At 50.4% G+C, this 17,787-nt stretch overlaps 1 protein-coding gene across 3 annotated transcripts in view; it reads left to right on the top strand.

Annotated features, from left to right (window-relative positions):
* The first annotated feature begins 3,074 nt into the window (after positions 1–3,074).
* The window catches only part of LOC119963062 (complement C1q tumor necrosis factor-related protein 7), a 90,187-nt gene continuing 75,474 nt past the window's right edge, over positions 3,075–17,787 (top strand). For 2 of the 3 annotated variants that reach the window (XM_038791612.1, XM_038791613.1), the window contains exon 1: positions 3,076–3,312. Coding sequence is in view for 1 of the 3 variants with exons in the window: in XM_038791610.1 (XP_038647538.1) it covers positions 8,372–8,420 (49 nt within the window). In the remaining 2 variants the exon portion in view is untranslated. Of the gene's footprint in view, positions 3,313–8,335; positions 8,421–17,787 lie in introns of all 3 variants that reach the window. The other variant, XM_038791610.1, reaches the window with a different exon arrangement.

The following is a 17,787-nucleotide window of genomic DNA, read 5'->3' as shown; positions in this document are numbered from 1 at the left end:
ACCCTGAAATCTTCCTGTGCTGACAAGCTGAGCTCATGTGCAGATAATGAGGTAAGTGCGGCCTCGGCGAGGTATTCCCCGCAGAGGGCCCCCAAAAAACGAAGTCCCGTTTGATAGCCGGGTCATTATCGGCGCTGCAGACTCCGAGAAACACCTCGCTATCCGCGCCCAAAACGGTACTCTTTTTGATTCCTGTTAAATGGCACCCACTGTTTCAGTTTCAAGTGGAGCAGTGTGTTCAAATCTGAGCGGCGCACTTTCGGAAGAAAGTGAAGACTTTTAAGTGGATGCAGAGAAGGTTTACGAGGAGAGGTCTAGGAATGGTGATCTTCAGTTATGTGGATAGTTTGGAGAAACTGAGACTGTCTCCCTTAGAGAAGAGAAATCTAAGGGGATTTGATAGTGATGTTCAAAATCACGAGGGGTCTGGACAGAGTAGACAGAGAGAAACTGTTCCCATTGGCAGAAGGCTGGAGGACCAGAGAACTTTGATTTGAAGTGGATGATAACTGAACCGGGATGACAAAAGGAATCCTCTTCACACAGCGAGTGGCTAGTATCTGGAATACACTGCCTGAGAGTGCGGTGGAGGCAAATTCAGTTGTGGCTTGCAAAAGGAATTAAGTAAGAACTGAAGAGGAAATAAAATTGCAGGGAAAGAGCAGGAGGGATTGGGACAAGCTGAGTTGCTCAGGCAGAGAGCTGGCACAGACATGACAGACCAAATGGCCTCCTTCTGTGTTGTAAACATTGTATAGGAGGTCATGTGACTCAGTTGGCAGCACTTCTATCTCTGAGGCAAAAGGCTCTGGCTTCAAGTCCCATTCCATGACTTTTTTTTTGTAAAACATTATATTAAGGTATTTATAATTTACTAATAATAACAATAAACATTACAAATACAAATGTAAACATAGTGCATACAACATCTCCATCCCTCACTAATCCCACCTACCCTAAAGAGAAAATAGCCTAACTCCCCCCACCCTATTCCCCCCCCCCCCCACCTTTTATTGCCTCTGCTGACAGTTTAGTTTTCCCCAAAGAAGTTGATAAACGGCTACCACCTCCGGACGAACACCTCTTAAGGCAAAATTTATTTTCTCATGTCAGAGAAACCCAGCCATGTCCCCTAAGTTTCAGATATGCCCAAAACATATGGACATGGTTTGCTGGCCCTCCCACACACCTCGCACACCTGTCCGCTATCACAAAGAACTTGCTCATCTGGGCCACCATCATGTGTGCCCGGTGAACCACCTTGAATTGTATCAGGCTGAGCCTGGCACATGATGAGGGCATGTTGACCCTGCTCAGAGCATCCTCCCACAGACCCACCTCTATCTCCCCCACTCCCAGCTCATCTTCCCATTTGCGCTTTAGCTTATCTGTCTGAGTTACTTCCCACTCCATAAGCTCTTTGTAGATATCCAAAACCTTCCCCTCCCCCACCCGTGTCCTGTACCCCCCATGGCGGTGGGAGTGGAAAAGTCGAAACCTGCCTTTGCACAAAATCCCGTATCTGCAGATATCAAAACCCATTCCCTCCCGGCACTTCAAACTTCTCCAAATCCTCCAAAGAGGGAAAGCTCCCCTCAATAAATAAATGTCCCATCTTCTCGATCCCTGCTCTCTGCCACCTCTGAAACTCCCCATCCTACCTCCCCGGGTCAAACCGGTGATTATCCCAAATTGGAGCCCACATCCATGCTCCCTCCACTCTCATATGCTTCCTCCCTGGCCCCCGGACTCTCAGTGTCGGCACTACCACCGGGCTTGTGGAGTATTGGGCTGGCTAGAATGGCAGAGGTGCCATTATCAATGCCCCCAAACTTGTGCACTTACACAATGCCGCCTCTACTCGCTCCCGAACCGACCGCCCCCCCCCCCCCCCCCCCCCCCCCCCCACGACCCACTTCCTAATCATGTTTGCCACCCTGTAATAGTTGCTAAAGTTCGGCAGCGCCAGCCCACCCTCCCCTTGACTATGCTCCAGCATCACTTTCTTTACTCACGGGGTTTTACCGCCCACACAAAACCAGGGATCACCCTATTTACCCCTTTTCAGTCCATGACTTGAAGATAGTCATAGCAAGGGTATTCAAAACGTGACCTCTTGAGTTGTTAATCAGCTATCTATCCTTCAAAGCTCCACACTGTTCTCCAAAGGGTGTGAAGATATGAAAAACAAAAAATTATTATGTGATTTCAAACGACGAGAGCCATGCAACAAACATCAGATCCTTATTTAAACATTTGGAACAAATTCTATATACTTCGGGTGGGAGGAGACTTGGGGCCTATGGAGGAGACCAATCCAATATGGCAGTGGCAATTCTACAATCAGATATGCTCATGCGCCTCTTGCGATGCAATTTGCCTGTTATATGTCTGAAATATGGGTGCAATGCTAATGAATTTCTAGGGTACTGCTTCTAACGGCATAAAACTTTTCTGTGGGAAGATTGTTTGGACTAGTATATGATTTATTCAATAATACAAACAAACTGGCGGTACTTATTTTTAGTCTTGCAACTAAACAAAAGACCGTGACCCAGAAAGTTTGTGTTGGATTGTGCTCCGGAGTTTGATTCAATCTGAGTGCCTCATAACATGTGGGCTACAGTGACTTTCCCATGAACTGATTTGTCTTCAATAGATAAATGCAGCAGACACTGCCATAACTTGCTATGTTATTAGTTCTGTGTACATTTGCATTCCTGACTCTGCAGGTCAGTGAGGTTCATATGTGGGAGCTGGTGGCTGAATTGACTAAATGGTAAGGTCGTATTTTCACTCATGGATTCTCGACATTTTATAAAAGAATAATGAGACCGCTCTTGAACATATTGGAAATGAAGTAATAAAATCCGCAGTGTTCTTTTCATTTCAGGCAATCCTAATTTCTCCTGACGTTACTTGCTATTCTTTGATGAAATAATCCGGCCCATTATTATGTTATTCTTAAACTATGCAACCGACTAACCTGCCAAAAATGGTAGTGGAAATGTTTCTGGTTTGAGGCAGGGGGGAGGGTGGGGAGGATGGAGGGGAAGGAAAAAGGACAGTATGGGTTGTAGCTGTCGTGAGTAATGCAAACAGTCGCTCTGACATTCAGTGTATCGCAACCCGTTTCTCTCATGAGCTCTTTCCTACCCGTGTGTGGTAAAGGTAACAGGCATGTTTGGAAATGTTTAAAGAAACACTAGAAATGACCTTTACTCTGAAGCTAAATACAAGTTTGTGAAGGGTCTTCTGAGGACTGAGTTCTACAGAACTTGTATACTGCAGTTGAAGGGCTGCCTGAAGGTGGTAAGTGATTTTAAGAGGTCTAGTAAATAGTTTTTTGAAAAAGGTTGCAATTCAACTTCTTTAAAGAATGCTGCTAGATTTCAATTTTAATCTTTGGATCTCTGGAGCAAACTGTAAAACAAGTCCAGCTGCAACTTCTCAACGATTGCACAGACCACAGCTGGACTGATGTTTTCTTGTTCTCAAAATAACTTGAGCACTTATGACAGACTTGAAGCAATTGTCAACACATATAACTGCTGGACTGCTTATTGTTCTGATAATTATTAAATGCTTGTCTGCAATAGAATGGGCGAAAAGAAACAAGGCATGTTACGTTGTTCTGGACTTTTTCAAGAGACTCTCTGCGATATCAATATAGAACAGTTTACAATTTTAACCCTGCCATTCATCGGAAAAGACAAGTATAACAATCTTAAACTGGAATTAAAATGTTATTTCTGAAATGAATGTTTGACAGTTAAAATATTGCTGGGAAGCAAATATTTTATTATCCCTTTGGAAATGCGGGCTAGTTGGAGAACTATATCAAAGCCCAGAGACCCCAAATAGACCAGATGCAAGAACTGTTTGTGGGCCTTTTGCAGTTGTAACATGAACCAGTATTTATTTGTTTCACTGAATATTTTACTTGAGGCATCATGTGAGAATGCAAGCAGCCGCTGCAATACAGATTATTTGATCGTGAATAGATTTTTCTGACCTTTTCAAAGTTTCTTGCACCAAAAATATGACCAGTACAAAGCATCTTGGTGAATTAACCTTCGAGAGTTGATATTGTTGAAAGGACTGTATTGTTTTGATTTAATTTAATTTATTGTCACGTGTACCAAGATACAGTTCTGCATACAGTTCAGGTAGATTGTTCTATACATGAAAAGAAACAGTACATACGATAAAAACGCAATGTAAATACATAGACACAGACATCGGGTGAAGCAGACGGAGTGTAAGTGCGGAGGATCTTCAGACTTGTAACTGAACATAAAAAAGAAAGGTTAGAGATGTTAGAATGAAGTTTTAAAAGTTAGTACGGTTATAGATATAGGAAGAGGATCTGTATGAGATAGCTCTCAGAGCATCGCCATGCTCCGGCGCCATCTTGGAAATGAGAGTTACTACTGCCTTTTGGATTCTAGCTCGATTGGATTTATCTGTTTCTTCATGTTGTCCTCTGTGCCACTGTTTTCAGCAATAATCCTTTAATGTAAAAAATACCTTTAAAGAAGTTTGACTCTTTCAAAATAATGGGATGCATTTTAACTGACCTGACTCACCAGGATTTGGTATGGCGGGGGTGCTGTGGGTCAGTGAGGTAGGGGAAACTTGGAATTTGGGATCCCTCCCCCCACCCTCCCCGCCCCACCCATGTTGTCATGTGTGTGATATCCACTGGCTGATTCTCCGATTCGGAAGCCAGGCTGATTTGGTATGTTTGATTTCTGTCAGACGGATAGAGGTTCAGTGGAGGCCTGAGTACAAGACAGGCCCTCCCTCAGATGGGGGATCCAACAATCTGTATGGTAGAAGGGGTTGATCAGATGTGGGGGGCAGAGGGCTGGTTTGGTCTGGAGAGACAGGGACCATTCCAGGGTAAATTGGGAAAATCCCACCGGTGGAAGGGGTGTCATCCTGGGGAGAGGAGAGGAGAGGTGGTCCTTAGGTCAGGAGGGGAGAACAGAAGCTGAAGAGGGAATGGTCAGAAGTCTGTGAGTGGCGGGGTTGCGACAGGGGATGGTGGTGGAGAATTAAATACTCACCGAAGAAGGAGGCTCCAAAAATAATCCCATCCTCAATTAGGCGAAGCCCTGCACAACAGTGCAAAAGGCAAGGCTGAGGCATTTGCAACAATCTTCAGTCAGCAGTGACAAGTAGATAATCCATCTCAGCCTCCTCAGGAGGTTCTCAGCATCATAGATGTCAGTCTTCAGCCAATTCGATTCACTCCAGGTGACATTGAGAAATGGCTAAAGACACTGACTAGTGTAAAGGCCCTAACAATATTCTGGCAATAATACTGAAGACTCCAAAACTAGCCACAGCCCAAATTAAACTGTTCCAGGACTGTTCCAAGTCTGGTATCTATCCAGCAGTGTAGGAAATTGCCCAGGAATGTCCCTTACACAAAACACAGGACAAATCCAACACAGTCAGTTATCACCCCATCAGCCTAATCTCGATCATCAGCAAAGTGATGGACGATGTCATCTACAATGCTGTTAAGCACTCACTCACTCAAAAGTAACCTGCTTACTGACACTCAGATTCAGTTCCTCCAGGGCCAATCAGCTCCTTATCTCATTAGAGCCTTGGTCCAAACATAGAGTCAAACTCCAGAGGTGAGATGAGAATGACTGTCCTTGATCATAGAATCATCGAATTTACAGTGCAGAAGGAGGTCATTCGGCCCATCGAGTCTGCACCACCCCTTGGAAAGAGCACCCCACTTAAGCCCACACCTCCACCCTATCCCCGTAACCCAGTAACACCAGCTAACCTTTTTAGACACTAAGGGCAATTTATCGTGACCAATCCACCTAACCTGCACATCTTTGGACTGTGGGAGGAAACCGGGGCACCCGGAGGAAACCCAAGCAGACAGGGGCAGACTCCGCACAGACAGTGACCCAAGCCGGGAATCAAACCCGGGGTCCTGGAGCTGTGATGCAACAGTGCTAACCATATCATGTGATATCAAAGCTCCAGCATTTAATAGAGTGTGGCTGTAAGGAGCCTGAGCAAAACTGGAGTCAATAGAAAACAGGAAGAAAACCTTCCACTAATTACAGTCATATTTGGCACAAAGGAAGATAGTTGTTGGAGTCAATAATCTTAGTCCCAGGACATCACTGCAGGCGGTCGTCAGGGTAGTGTCCGAGGCACCACTATTTTCAGCAGTTTCATCAATGACCTTCTTTCCATCATACGGCCCGAAGTTCACTGATGACTGCACAATCTTCAGCACCATTCGTGACTCCTCAGACACTGAAGCCGTCTTTGTCCATGTGCAGCAAGACCTGGACAACATTCAGTCTTGAGCTGATAAGTGGCAAGTAACATTTGTTCCACACAAGTGCCAGGCAATGATCATCTCCAACAGGATAAAATCCAAGCATCTTCCTTGACATTCATTGGCATTATTCATCTCTGAATCCCCCGCCATCAACGTCCTAGAGGTTACCATTGACCAGAAACTGAACTAGATTAACCATATAAATACTGTGGTCACAAATGATAGTCAGAGTCTGGGAATGCTCAGGCGAGTAACCCACCTCCTGACTCCCCCAAAGCCTGTCCACCATCTACAAGCCACAAGTCAGGAGTGTGATGAAATACTCTCCCCTTGCTGAGATGAGTTCAAAGCAACCTGCCTGATTGATACTCCATCCGCTACCTTTTAACATTCAACAACTTCATACAAGGCTCAATGCATCACATCCCGATTGGGCGCGCATGCGCAGTGCGGCCGCTAATTCTTTTTGGTGGGGCTCTCAGTGTGAGGGTGGGGGTTCTCGGGGTGGGGGTCTCAGTGTGAGAGTCTCTCCTTCCCTCCCCGGAAGCGCACTGTAGGCGGGGTTTGTTTGAAGTGGTGACGCTGCAGCGGGCTGTGTGAGGCGGGGTTTGGAGCGGAGAAGCTGCCTGGGGAGCTGGGCCGGGGCTCCGGCTGCAGTTTGTGGTGAGTGAAGCTGAATTGTTTTGGGTTTGTCCCGGGCCCGTGGGGGCACCTCATCCCGGGGGCCGCGCTGCCGAACGACAGGCAGCTCCGCAGCTCCCCCACCCCCGCCCCAAACATACCGGCCTCTCGGCGGAGCTGCTCCACCTCTCTGCCGGATCAGCCGCCCGGCCCACGTGGAATTAAGGAACTCCCCCCCCAGCCCCAGTGTGGCCTCTCCCCCCCCCACCCCCAGTTTGCCCCCTCCCCCAGTGTGCCCCCTCTCACTCCCCCATCTTGCCCACTCCCCCCACCCCCATCCTGTTCTCTCCCCATCCCCTGTGTGCCCTCACCCCCAGAGTGCCCCTCACCCAGTGTGCCCCCTCTCGCTCCCCCCATCCTGCCCACTCCCCCCCCACCCCCAGTGTGCTCTCTTGCTCTCTCCCCCAGTGTGACCTGTCCCCCCCACTCCCATCCTGCCCTCTCCCCCCATCTCCACCCTGCCCTCTACCCCCCCATCTCCAGTGTGCCCTCTCCCCCACCCAGTGTGTGTCCTCCCCCCCCGGGGTGCCCATTCTGGTGCTCGGCTCCCTCCCTCTTTCTGTGACTCCGGCTCCTCCTGTACCGCTATTTTTTTAAATGGTCGTAGCTTTTTCTTTTACAAGTTCGGGGGGTTTTATTCATTTTTTTATTCATTTAATTTTTATTTCTTTCATTTATTTTACTCATTTTATTTTTTTTTAAAGTTCGGGGGCCGGTTTATTTGATAAAATTTTACAGGAAAAAAGTGCAGAACTTTGGACAGATGGAGACTCCATACTTTCCGACACCGGAAGGCTTCACCTTCATCCAACAGGTTCCATTGGAGGAGTGTGTATGAGGGCCAAAGGGACCCAAAACCATTTCCACCAGTTTTGTCAGCAGCAAACAAGGTAAGAGAAAATGGTGGGTCGCTCAGGTCAGCCGGCGTGGGTCGCGAAGGTTGGCCGGGTTGGGTCCCGAAGATTGGCCGGTTGGTAAAAATGGGTCCCCGGAAAAAAAAGTTTGAAGAACACTGATATAGGCACCATGTCTGTTTATGACTCTGATCTGAAATTCATCATAACCACTTGGGGTTTGCAGTGTAGAACTCCAACTATCATCGCCATGTCTGCAGTGACCCAACCCAGAACTTGCACAAACTGGTGAGCTGCATAAGGATACCTGATAGCTGTCCACAGCCTGCCAGACTTCACGTCAACAAGACACCAGCAACAACTCCGGGCAATGCTATGGTCCATTTCTTCATGGGCCTGACTCAGCGTTGTGCAAACAGTACTGCCTGAATGAGAGGTCTAAACATTGAAACTCGTCCTTTGGTTTCATTAACAGATTCAACATGAATTGGCAGTACTGGTCATACCTCCAATGGAGGCTCAACACGAGCGAAGGTGTCAGTTCACCTGTCTTGCCAACAGTAAGTAAGAACTGGGGGTGAAGGAGTTAATTGGTTCTGGCTATGGGGTGCAGAGGTAATCCTGACCCCTGGATGTAGAAGAACACGTCCATATCTGAAAAATCCATCTTCCTTGTTTTTCATGCTCAAATTTCACAAGTTCCTGGCTCGTACATCCAGATTACAGATGAGTTGTTTCCTATGAGACCAGAAAACCTATTTCCTGCTTATTAAGGTTCTAAGTAATAATTGTCAAACTTAAACTTTGGGTGGTTTAACTCTTCCTTCCTGGAGCATTCCTCACTGCTGCTCGCCAAGAAGCTGCCATGTTCCTGCAGGTTTGGAACTTGTACAGATGAAAAATAATTGCCTAAGGCTTCCTGCAGTGAAGTTCGATGGTTTGTCTACTGCCTCAGTCAATGGGTTCAGGAATGATCTAGCTCTGAGCTGGAATTCACAGTTTTCTGACTACTGAATATTGGTTCTCTTGTGCTGTGTTTCTACATCAAATTGCAAAAAAAAGATCTCTTGATTAGGTTACATTACCTTCTATGTCTCAATAAATTTCCTTCCAATTGGCCCGTGAACAACTAATTCAGCCCGTGTTTCTTTTGGAAATTAAAAGAAATCACAAAGGCTTCAAAATTCCTGAACGACGAAAGCAAGATTCTCACTTGGAGAGGCCAGGAACCTGTGGCAGAACTCCATTACATCAGGATTGTAACCTGTTTATACAAGTCCTTTAAATCCCAGAAGGAATTCATTACCTCAATAGCAAAAAAATAAAGGAACATGCAGCATTTGTTCAACCAAGGAAGGAACTGCTATTCCCTGGTTGGAATGTCTACGTGGTCACCTTTGATTGGGACCGGCACCTGTGGTGCACCTTTGCAGGCACATTGCTAGAGGATCAGTCATTTGAATGATCCTGTCCCAGGGTTTGAGACAGAATTTCCTAATGGGGATGAGGCTGGGTCTGCTCCGCTGCACTTGCAATGGTAGAGCAAGAACGCCAAGGCTTGACGTATAATTCCTCTGGGAATGGATTCAAAATGATTGGTCTGAATGCATTCAATGGGCTTCAGAAATTCCGCTCAGCATGCCGAATATTATGATTTATGGCTATAGGATTTTGTAGTCCTAGAGCCGTGGGAAGCTTGTCAAAGAACAGTGCCATTATAAATAGACAATACTTATAAATATCTGCACTCGCATTTGAACAAAGTGCCAAAAAATTTCCATTTGTGAGTGACACTGGCAAAGCAAGTATTTATTGCTCATCTCTAAATTCTCTTGAGAAGGTAATGAACATACAGTGCAAAAGTAGGCCATTCGGCCCATTGAGTCTGCACCAACCCACTTAAGCGCTCACTTCCACCCTATCCCCATTACCCAATAACCCCTGCTAACCTTTTTGGATCTTCTAGATCCACTTCAGTCCATGAGGTGTAGGTACGCCCACAGTGCTATTTGAAAGCATATTCCAGGGTTTTGACTGAAGAGAGATATAGGGCAGGATTCTCTGATCCAGCTGCTAAGTGTTGACGCCATCATAAAAACCGGAGCGTTTTACGACGGCGGGAACGGGCTGCTGTGAGTAGCGATTCTGGCCCGCAAAAGGGGCCAGAACAGACGCCGTGAGAAGCGGGGGGGGGAGGAGCGGCCCAAACCGACATCAGATGGGCGCAATGCATCAATGACGCTGGCCCGCGACGTTTAAGGTGCACGAGCGGCGCTCAGTCCCGAGACCCGCAAGATGGCCGCCACCCGCCGTGCTGCCCCGGGGTTCAGGGACCACAACCTGGACACGCTTCTGGACGGGGTGGAGGAGAGGAGGGCGGTCCTGTGCCCCAGACGTGGAGACCACCACCTGCGCAGCACCGTCCGGCGATTGTGGTGGGAGGTGGAGAATGCCGTCAGCGCCGTGGGGCACACCCCTCATACCGCCAACTAGTGGGGCAAGAAGATGCACAACCTCACGAGGGCAGGCAGGGTGAGTACACAGTGATGTGCCCCTGGCACCACCCCCGCATATCACCCACACGTGTGAAAAGTGCCACCCCACCCCACCCCCCCCCCCAGGGGGATGGAGCAACCCCCTACCTGACCCACATGGGCTGTATCCACCCATGTCAGGCGCTTTGGCCGGGTGCCCGGTGCTGCCATGCCATCATTTACCCAAAATCAGCACTGCCAGCATCGGACCGCCTAACACTGATGTTTGATTCCCCCCACCCCCCCCCCCCCCCCCCCCCCCACCCCCAGAATAAGACCGCCCACAACCACAGGGAGCGGGTGGGAACCGGAGGGGGCCCCGTACTGCACCTCCTCATCGTCCATGAGTAGAGGGCATTGGACCTCGCAGGCGGAGCCGAGGACCGGGAGGTTGCCGGCTGTCAGGTCAGAGGCGAACCAGCAAGTGAAACTCCCCTGCCTGACTCCAGCCCCCCTCACCCCATCCCCCCATGCCCCCTCACCCCATCCCCCTATGCCCCACTGCACCCCCTCACCCCATGCCCCACTGCACCCCTCCTCACCCCATGCCCCACTGCATCCCCTCACCCCATGCCCCACTGCCCCCCCCCTCACCCCATGCCCCACTGCACCCCCTCACCCCATGCCCCACTGCACCCCCCTCACCCCATGCCCCACTGCACCCCTCCTCACCCCATGCCCCACTGCATCCCCTCACCCCATGCCCCACTGCCCCCCCCTCACCCCATGCCCCACTGCATCCCCTCACCCCATGCCCCACTGCACCCCCTCACCCCATGCCCCACTGCATCCCCTCACCCCATGCCCCACTGCACCCCCCTCACCCCATGCCCCACTGCCCCCCCTCACCCCATGCCCCACTGCCCCCCCCTCACCCCATGCCCCACTGCATCCCCTCACCCCATGCCCCACTGCACCCCCCTCACCCCATGCCCCACTGCATCCCCTCACCCCATGCCCCACTGCACCCCCCTCACCCCATGCCCCACTGCCCCCCCCTCACCCCATGCCCCACTGCCCCCCCCTCACCCCATGCCCCACTGCATCCCCTCACCCCATGCCCCACTGCACCCCCCTCACCTCATGCCCGACTGCAGCCCCTCACAGCCGTCCGCCTGTTTAATGATACATGCTGCCTTGTGTCTTACAGGACCGGACGGTGGTCCCGGACCAGTGCCAGGCCCAGTGGCCCCCAGGGACGCAGGCCACGGCGGGGAGACCAGAAGCCATGGAAGCCCTTCCAGTGACACAGACACCCAATACACTGAGACCCAGAGGACGGACACCCAGGACACCGAAAGCCAGGACACGGGCACCCAGGACCCAGACACGTAGAGGACTGACACCCAGGACTCTGACACACAGAGCACACCAACCCAGAGGACTGACACACAGAGGACGGCAACCCAGAGGACTGACAGACCGGACAGTGACACGCAGACGGGGTCAACGCAGGTCAACGCAGGAGGACCTGGACTTTGGCTCCGACGATGACCTTGATTTCTCGGCACTGCTGTCTCCCACACCCTCCACCTCGGTTGGGCACTTTAGTGATGAGGCTTCTGGGACACTGACTGGTGAGCACCACACAGCTGTACAGGTAGGTGGAGGTAGGAACAGCCGAGGGGCCGGACAGTCGGAGGGCATCCCAGCCCCAACAAGCAGCTGCCGCCCAGACGGTTCTCGGGTTCCTGGACTTTCCAGACCCACCCCTAGACCTGATGCAGTTAGACACCCAGGGACTAGACAATGGGATGACGGCCAGCTTCCAGCAACTGAACACGCAGGTGGAGGAGTCCATCCGAGTCCAAGAGCAGGGAGTGGTTCCGGTCATGGCTGTCATGATATGCAAACATGCACATAATGGACATAACAGACAGGCAGCTAATGAACACAGAGAACAGGATATGACCAATGAGCAGGTAGGACACTCAGGGATGGTAATCTCACTATAAAAGGCATGAGGCACTCACACTCCGCCTCTTTCCACTGATGGACATCTACAGAGTGAGTCAGGGTGTATGTACAGTATTACACCTCCAGCACGTGGATAAGAGCTAGTCTGGTTCAGTCAGACAGAGTAACCACACTTAGGTTAGCAGAGAGTCGAACTCACAGAGAACTGTGCTACTAGTTCAATAAATCAGATTGAACTAACTTCAAGGTCTTGTCATGTGAGAGTGCCTTTAAGAAATGGATGTTTAAGCAATGTACCTTTAAGCAATGCAGTGATGTCAGAGTGTGGGTGGAGCTGGGCTTTTAGCTCAGCCATTTTGAAGTTTTTAGTTTCAGTTTTGAGAGAGCAGCTGAAAAGTGCCTGGTTGGTTGGTTTGCTGAGAGCTGCAGGAAAGAAAAGGGCTGGTCTGGTGATTTCTGCAAATCCAAAGACTATAAATACATTGAATGTAACCTGTTGTGCTCCTATTTTTGAAGGGTTGAAGTCTTTTGGAGGTTTAAAAGAACAGTTTGCAGGATTGGGTAGTGTTGTATTATTTTCGGGGTTATCATTGAAGTAAGGGGTGTTAAGAAATCCAATGTGTATTTTAAAAGGTTAAGTTGAATTCGTGGAATAAACATTGTTTTGTGTTAAAGACCACATGTCCATAATTGTAATACCACACCTAGGGAACAAGCCGTGTGCTTCAAAAGCAACAATCCATTAAAGGGGGGGGGGGGGTTGGTTGGACTCCATGATACATTTTGGGGTTCTGAAAACACCTCTCCCATAACAGTCTGCAGTATGTTTTGGGTCAAAGCTGCATCCAGTTGCAACCAGTGTTATACTAGAGTACATAACACATCATGATACCAGGAGACTGCTTAATCTAGGTGGTTTACCTCAGTCCATTCCGTGACGACCAGCGAATGTATCCCGGCACCATGGAGAAGATTCAGGCTCCTCACCAGCCATGGACCTCTGGCAATCTCAGTGCCAACTGGCGGACATTCAAGCAAAGGTTTCTGCTGTACCTCGAAGCATCAGACCTCGTGGGTGCGTCTGATGCCAGGAAGATCGCGCTTCTCCTCTCAACCACGGGTGATCAAGCCATCCAACTCTTCAACTCTTTTCATTTCACCAAAGGCCAGGACAAGACAAAGTTTCAGACCATCCTGGGCAAGTTTGACAATCACTGTGAAGTGGACACCAATGAAATCTTCGAGCGCTACATTTTTCAGCAGTGTCGACAAGGTAAAGATGAATCTTTCAACTCCTTCTGAACCAACCTCCTGCAACTTTGGTGATATTGCTGACTCTATGATCAGAGACCAAATCGTTTTTGGCGTTCACTCTGATCCTCTGAGAGAGCAGCTGCCGAAAATCAAGCATATGACCCTGCCAGTCGCAATTGAAACATGTACAGTGCATGAGCACACCAAAAATCGCTATGCCAAGTACAAATTGGCTTAAAATTAGAAATTTGCCTCCCACGCCATCTCCCGGATGCAGCGCCTCAGCATTGATGACAGCGGCCATTTCACGCGGTTTTCCCGGGACCCCACGCAACTCATCACAAATTCAATCCATCCTCGCTGTGGATTCTACGGACGAATGGCATGGGGTGATGCAGGTTAACCACTGCTCCACCCAGTTTAAGCTGGACACAGGTGCTTCTGCCAACCTCCTCTCACAGGCAGATTTCAGATGCATCCAGAAGCACTCCAAGGACCTTCCATCCTGGACTACAATGGGAATGCCATTACGGCACGAGGAGCCTACCATCTACTCGTCTCTAATCGGAGTACCCATGCATGGTTACGTTTTGAGATTGTTAAGCCAGACCAGGTTTATGCAACCACATCCTCCAATGAGGATCTTCAGGCCGACATTGACGACATCCTCGCTCAGTATCCAGATGTGTTCGACGGGATGGGCGCGCAGCCATATCGATACAAGATTCTGCTACGACCGGGTGCCAAGCCAGTGGTCCACGCACCACGCCGGGTCCCGGTTCCGCTGAGGGAGCGCCTGAAGGAACAGCTCAAGGATCTTCAGCAGCAGGGCATCATTTCCAAGGTAACCGAACTGACTGATTGGGTCAGCTCGATGGTATGTGTCAGGAAGCCTTCGGGAGACCTGTGCATCTGCATTGATCCCAAGGATCTCAATAAGAATATTATGCGTGAACACTGCTCCATCCCGAAGCGGGAGGAACTCACCAGTGAGATGGCACACGCACGTTCTTTTACCAAGTTAGATGCGTCATGTGGATTCTGGAGAATCCAGCTGGATGAGTCCAGCATAAGGCTCTGCACATTCAACACACCGTTTGGCAGATACTACTATAATCGCTTGCCGTTTGGCATTGTCTCGGCATTGGAGATCTTTCACCGCATCATGGAGCAGATGATGGAGGGCATTGAAGGGGTTTGTGTGTATGTGGATGACATCATTGTGTGGTCCACAACCCCCGAAGAACATGCTTCCCGTCTCCAGCAGGTATTCCGCCGCGTCCATGCCAATGGCCTGAAGCTGAACAGGTCCAGGTATTGCTTTGGCATGTCGAGACTTAAGTTCCTAGGTGACCAGATCTCTCAGCAGGGCGTGCGCCTGGACACAGACAAGATCAAGGCCATCAAAGCCATGAAGGTCCCTGAGGACAAGAAGGTGGTGTTGCGTTTCCTGGGCATGGTCAATTTTCTGGGGAACTTCATCCCAAACCCGGCCTCCTATACCACGGCCCTACGCAACCTGGTAAAAACGTCCACTACCTTTGAGTGGCAGGCAGCACATTAGGCAGAGTGGCTGGAGCTGAAAGCCAAGCTCACCACTGCACCCGTCTTGGCATTTTTCAATCCCGACAGGGAGACCAGGATAGCCACAGATGCGAGCCAGGATGGCATTGGGGCAGTGCTGCTTCAATGCGATGACACTTCATCCTGGGCACCGGTAGCCTACGCATTGAGGGCCATGACGCCCACCGAAACACGGTATGTGCAGATCGAGAAGGAATGCCTGGGTCTTCTCACTGGAATTCTCAAGTTTCACGACTATGTCTACGGACTGCCGACGTTCACTGTCGAGACGGATCCACAAGGACCATAATAACATGACGCCTCGGTTGCAGCGCATCCTCCTCAAACTCAGAAGGTACAACTTTGACTTAGTGTACACGCCTGGCAAGGAGCTCATCATCGCTGATGCATTGTCCCGCTCCGTCACATTGCCTAGTGAACCGCTGGAAATCATCCGGCAGATTGAATCACAGGTGCAGCTGTGTGCTAGCACCCTCCCGGCGTCTGATGAGAAGGTGGTTCGTATCCGCGAGGAGACAGCCAAAGACCCCCTCTTGCAGCGTGTCATGCACCACCTCGCCAATGGCTGGCAGAAAGGGCAGTCCCCTCAATTTTACAATGTAAAGAACGGCCTGACGATGATTGATGGTATCCTAGTCAAGCTGGACCGGATTGTCATTCCACTCAGTCTCCAGAGCTTGGTGCTCTGCCAAACCCATGAGGGATCATCGTCGAGCAGTGCAGACGCAGAGCCAGACAGGCTGTCTACTGGCCCGGTATTAGCCAGGACATCTCAAACATGGTCCTCAACTGTGCGACCTGTCAACGCTTTCAGCCAGCACAGGACAAGGAGACGCTCCAGCAGCATGAGATCGAGACCTCCCCGTGGTCCATAGTTGGCATCAACCTCTTTTGTGCGAATGGTCGTGACTACGTGTTAATTACCCTGAAGTCGTGAAGCTCTCAGACCTTACTTCTCGTACATCATAAGGCCTGTAAGGAGACGTTCTCCAGGCATGGTACCTCTTGATACCTATGAGGCCACCAGTCCGGCTTCCATCCCGCCTGTCAAGGCGCCGTCGTCCCTACCACCACCTCTCCAGCGGTCAACAAGGCTCAGATGCAAGCCGCAGAGACTGGACATAAGGACACTTGTGTTGTTTGTTATGTTCTGTTTCCTCGCTTTAGACATCTGTCTTCACATGTAAATACGTTCACATGTGCCACCGTTTGTAAATAGGCTAGTCTAGGCCACCACTTGTATATATATTTCCACAAGCCAACAGAATATACACAAAAAAGGGGAGATGTCATGATATGCAAACATGCACATAATGATACACAGACAGGCAGCTAATGAACACAGAGAACAGGACATGACCAATGAGCAGGCAGGACACTCAGGGGTGGGATCTCACTACAAAAGGCAGGAGGCACTCACACTCCGCCTCTTTCCACTGATGGACACCTACAGAGTGAGTCAGGGTGTATGTACAGTATTACACCTCCAGCACGTGGCTAAGAGCTAGTCTGGTTCAGTCAGTGTAACCACACTTAGGTTAGCAAAGAGTCGAACTCATTAAGAACTGTGCTAACTGTGCTACTACTTCGATAAATCAGATTGAACTATCTTCAAGGTCTGGAGTATCTTTTGGGTCAAAGCTGCATCCAGTTGCAGCCTGTGTTATACTAGAGTACATAACACATCAATGGCTGTCACCCAGACCGACACCGCATGGGTGGCGTCCGCGGTGGAGGCAATGGGGGCAAAGGTGTTGGCCATGGGTCAGGTTATGCAAGCCGTGGGGCTTCATCTGCATGTGTCATCCGTGGCCCAGGACAGGGCTGTCCTCTCACAGGCAGCCATGTGCCACAGCCAGCTAGACATCTCAGCCGCGCTCCGCAGTCTGGCCGAGTCTCAGCAGGCCATCACTGTGAGCATCTGCGGCTTTGCCCAGATGCTGGGTGGTGTCGCACACGCCAAGAGGGAGGTGGCGCAGTCCCAGACTGGGATGGCTCACTCCCAGAGCTCCATCGCTGCTGACATAAGGACCCTGATCGATACCGCAGCAGGCCTCCAGGACTGGCTGTGCTGGGTATCGATGGTGCCTCGGGGCTTGTCTCCACTTGCACCCCATCCCATAGAGAGGCCCAGGGGCCACCGGGTACCCTGAGGAAGGGGGAGGGGCTGGGGCCCTTGCCGGTGGCTCCTTCAGGGGAGGTCCCGGAACACCGCAGCATCTCGGACTCCCCCCGTTCCATCCCAGGTGCATCTAGTGGGCAACGGGCAGAACAGGTTGGCACCACGCCATCCAGGATGCCCGAGGAGCAGCCTGACCCGTCCAAGCTGGGCCGCCCCAGGAAACGAGCGCCGATGGGGAGCCAAGTCGCAGGGCTGGAGTCTCAGCAGTCCGCCTCCACTCCTGCTATACCATCTGGGGAGGCACAGAGACGTAGTGGTAGGGCCCTTAAGGCCAAGAAGTTAGACACCTAGTAAGTTGGCATGGGTGCAGGGCACAGTTTAGTTATAGGAGCTAGGGCACGTGCATATAACCTTTCTAATTAAACTCACTGTTACACCAATGCAAGCTGCCTCTGTGCTATGTCCGACACCTGCAGGTAGGGGACTGAGTGCCACTGTGGTCGAGGGGTGAACGAA

Source organism: Scyliorhinus canicula, chromosome 3 (genome assembly GCF_902713615.1).
Source record: "Scyliorhinus canicula chromosome 3, sScyCan1.1, whole genome shotgun sequence".
Classification (NCBI taxonomy): Eukaryota; Metazoa; Chordata; class Chondrichthyes; order Carcharhiniformes; family Scyliorhinidae; genus Scyliorhinus; species Scyliorhinus canicula.
The sequence above is the reverse complement of the archived record's forward strand: the minus strand, read 5'-3'. Positions and strand labels throughout refer to the sequence as shown.